At 38.6% G+C, this 2,789-nt stretch overlaps 1 protein-coding gene across 2 annotated transcripts in view; it reads left to right on the forward strand.

Annotated features, from left to right (window-relative positions):
• Positions 1 to 2,495, forward strand: part of LOC102383574 (1,2-dihydroxy-3-keto-5-methylthiopentene dioxygenase-like) — an 8,725-nt gene extending 6,230 nt beyond the window's left edge. The window contains exons 3-4 of one of the 2 annotated variants that reach the window (XR_003096355.1): positions 504 to 617; positions 2,244 to 2,495. Coding sequence is in view for 1 of the 2 variants with exons in the window: in XM_025216208.1 (XP_025071993.1) it covers positions 504 to 617; positions 2,248 to 2,331 (198 nt within the window). In the remaining variant the exon portion in view is untranslated. The remainder of the gene's footprint in view (positions 1 to 503; positions 618 to 2,243) is intronic. The other variant, XM_025216208.1, reaches the window with a different exon arrangement.
• Positions 2,496 to 2,789: the final 294 nt, after the last annotated feature.

A 2,789-nucleotide genomic window follows, 5' to 3' on the forward strand; every position in this document is an offset into this window, starting at 1 on the left:
CTTTCCACCCCCTTTCACTCCTCCCATCCTGAAGACAGTGTGGGGGGCACAACTGGGCTGCTTCGGCCCAGCCTTGCTCCCAGGGTGCGCTGAAAGAAGTTAATGAAGATGCTCCACTTCTCATGTAATGAGTCAGGCACTTTTTAAAGCACTTTGCAGCTGTGCACTTCTGTCAGGGGATGGCTGTAGAGCATTTCATGTGGCTAATCACATGACAAAATGTCACTTCTCTCAGCGGCCTGTAGGAGCAGCTCAGAAGACATGTTGAGTTCACTTCCCCAGACAGTCCTTCTGGCACACCAGGCCTGATTTTGAAAAACAAGCTTTTTTATAAAAAAAAATTTCCTATAGACTACATGATAACCTACAGATAACCCTGCCGTACTTGTTAGTAGCTGCTATATAACTGGAAATGTTGTCCCCACACACAAATTAGGGTACTCTTTGACACACTCCTATGGAAGTTTACATTATAATTTTTTTCTTTTCCTTCTGCCCCTCAGTTGGATGCTGACAACTATGAGACTGTATCTGAATCCTTGCCAGCTCTGGATCAAAGGAACTATTCTTGGATGGATATAATAACTATAGATCAACTTCCAAACTATGAAGACAAGGTAAATCTGCCCTAGGTTGAATTGTGGAAGGCATAAGTTCTCAAGTCTGCAATTAAAGCATACACAGTTTTTTGAAGCGTGCACACAGATCCCAAACTTCAAAGATTAAGTGTTCTCCCTATTTTTTTAAATTATGTTCTGTGTTTCATAGAATGACAGGTTTGATTCCATGTTTAAAACTAGCAAGGATTTTTGGAGGTGGGCAAGAGGGTTGCCGTTATTTTCCCTTTAGTAGCTTATACCTGATGCCTTTTAGAGTAGTTCTCATATTAACAGCAGTTCTCATTTGACACGTTGAGACTAAGGTGTGTACAAAGCCCTACAAATACTAGGAAACACTGTGAGAATATCATCCAAATGAAGGTCAGATCATTGCCAGCTGGGAACTTCGGCAAACATCTGCCCAGTGGATTTCATAATAGTCCAGCTTAGTCTTGGTTATTGCTGTGCGATACATGGTGGTAATTTAAATGAAAGTAGCAAACCACCTGGCAGTATCATAAGTAATTTCTTGGTGTTCCCAGAAAAAAGGAGGCTACTCTTCCTTCGCTTTGCCTGGTTGTCAAGGTGATTGATTTTAAGTGACAAGAATATTTTAATATAATCACCATCAGAGGGAACTGGAACTTCTGCCAAATTCATTAGGAAGGGGATTTGTGACCTCCCATACATTTGAAGTAATGTATGAGCATGCTTATTTTGCAGTTTGAAAGTTGAACCACCCATAGAGCTAAGTATACTGTAGGGATTATCTGCATACAAAATGTATTTAGTTTTTAATTAGTTTTCTTTCCTTGAGTTAGGTTTTTTTAAGGCTGAAATGTGCTAAACATTTGAGGGGGTTTGAGGGATTTTTGCAGTTACCCAAATGAAAAATACTTTAATTTGGGAACTAACATCCTGACTGCTTCAAAAAAGATCAGTATGAATAATATCAAGTTCTCAGTGAAGTATTTCAGAATGAAAGTCCTTCCTCATCAGCTGCGTACATTGACGCGCCATTCCAGCTTGAGTAGAAAAGTGTTTTCTTCAATATCCTTCTTGAAGCCTTGAGGAACTCATTCATTTATCACTTTCTCTCTGACCCGCTCCATTCATTGCAAAGTTTTTTTAACCTCCTGACAAGTTGGATTGGATAGCAGCCCCTTCAAAGCCCAGCGTTATAGCTCATAAATTGCCTAGAGATATCCGTGTAGTGACAGAAAATATCCTTGGTTATGTCTCTTGTTGGCAATATGAAGCACTGCATCAGGCAACCCATTTGGAAATAATTACTTCTATTACTTTTAAGACCAACCAGAAGATTAGATACTGTAGGTGGCAGAGCTACTTTTTCCTGTATAACATGCAGGAAGACTTGCTATATCTTTTTTGTGTGTGTCCAAGATAAATATCCAGCTCCTGATGGATGTTTTCCTGGTAAACCTGGTTTGGACTTTCTGTTCAGTTAACATGGTTTAGTGCATTAGTTAGTGTACCAATAATACTTTTAAAAAGTGTTTTATATCTTTCTAGACTCCTTTGAAAAATTTCACAGGCACTGGTAGAATTGTCATACTTAAACTTATTCAACTTTGCAGCAAATTTAAAAAAAGAAACTTCTTCCTTCTAATCTTTCTTTCTAAGCTAGATAAAAATATTTTATGAAGAACATTTACACCTGGATGAGGAAATTCGCTACATCTTTGAAGAAAGTGGTTACTTTGATGTTTGAGACAAAGATGACAAGTGGATCCAGATTTTCATGCAAAAGGGAGACATAATTATTTTTCCTGCTGGCATATATCACTGATTTACACTGGATGAAAATGTTTATATATGACGTCATATCTCACATTCCCATAAAACTGTTTTAACAAAGAAGTGTACAAATTTATATTCCAGATTAATGATTAAATACATTAGGATTTACGGTTCATTTTCAAACTATATTACACCAGAAATGTGAGGAATGACCGAATCTGAGACTTGGATTTCTGTCAATAATCCAGATCCAGCTCATCAGCGGTGGCTGTGAGTCATTTGTCATCCGCTATCTGTTCTGTGTCTTGAATGAAATCACTGTATGGTCCAAATCCAGTCTGCACTGCTGTCTATCATACACAGTGCCACCATTGCTAAGTGAGTCACGGAGACTGATCCATCCATGCTAAAGGCTGAGCAGGGTAGGGA

This window comes from Alligator sinensis, unplaced genomic scaffold, assembly GCF_000455745.1.
Source record: "Alligator sinensis unplaced genomic scaffold, ASM45574v1 scaffold2_1, whole genome shotgun sequence".
NCBI lineage: Eukaryota > Metazoa > Chordata > Crocodylia > Alligatoridae > Alligator > Alligator sinensis.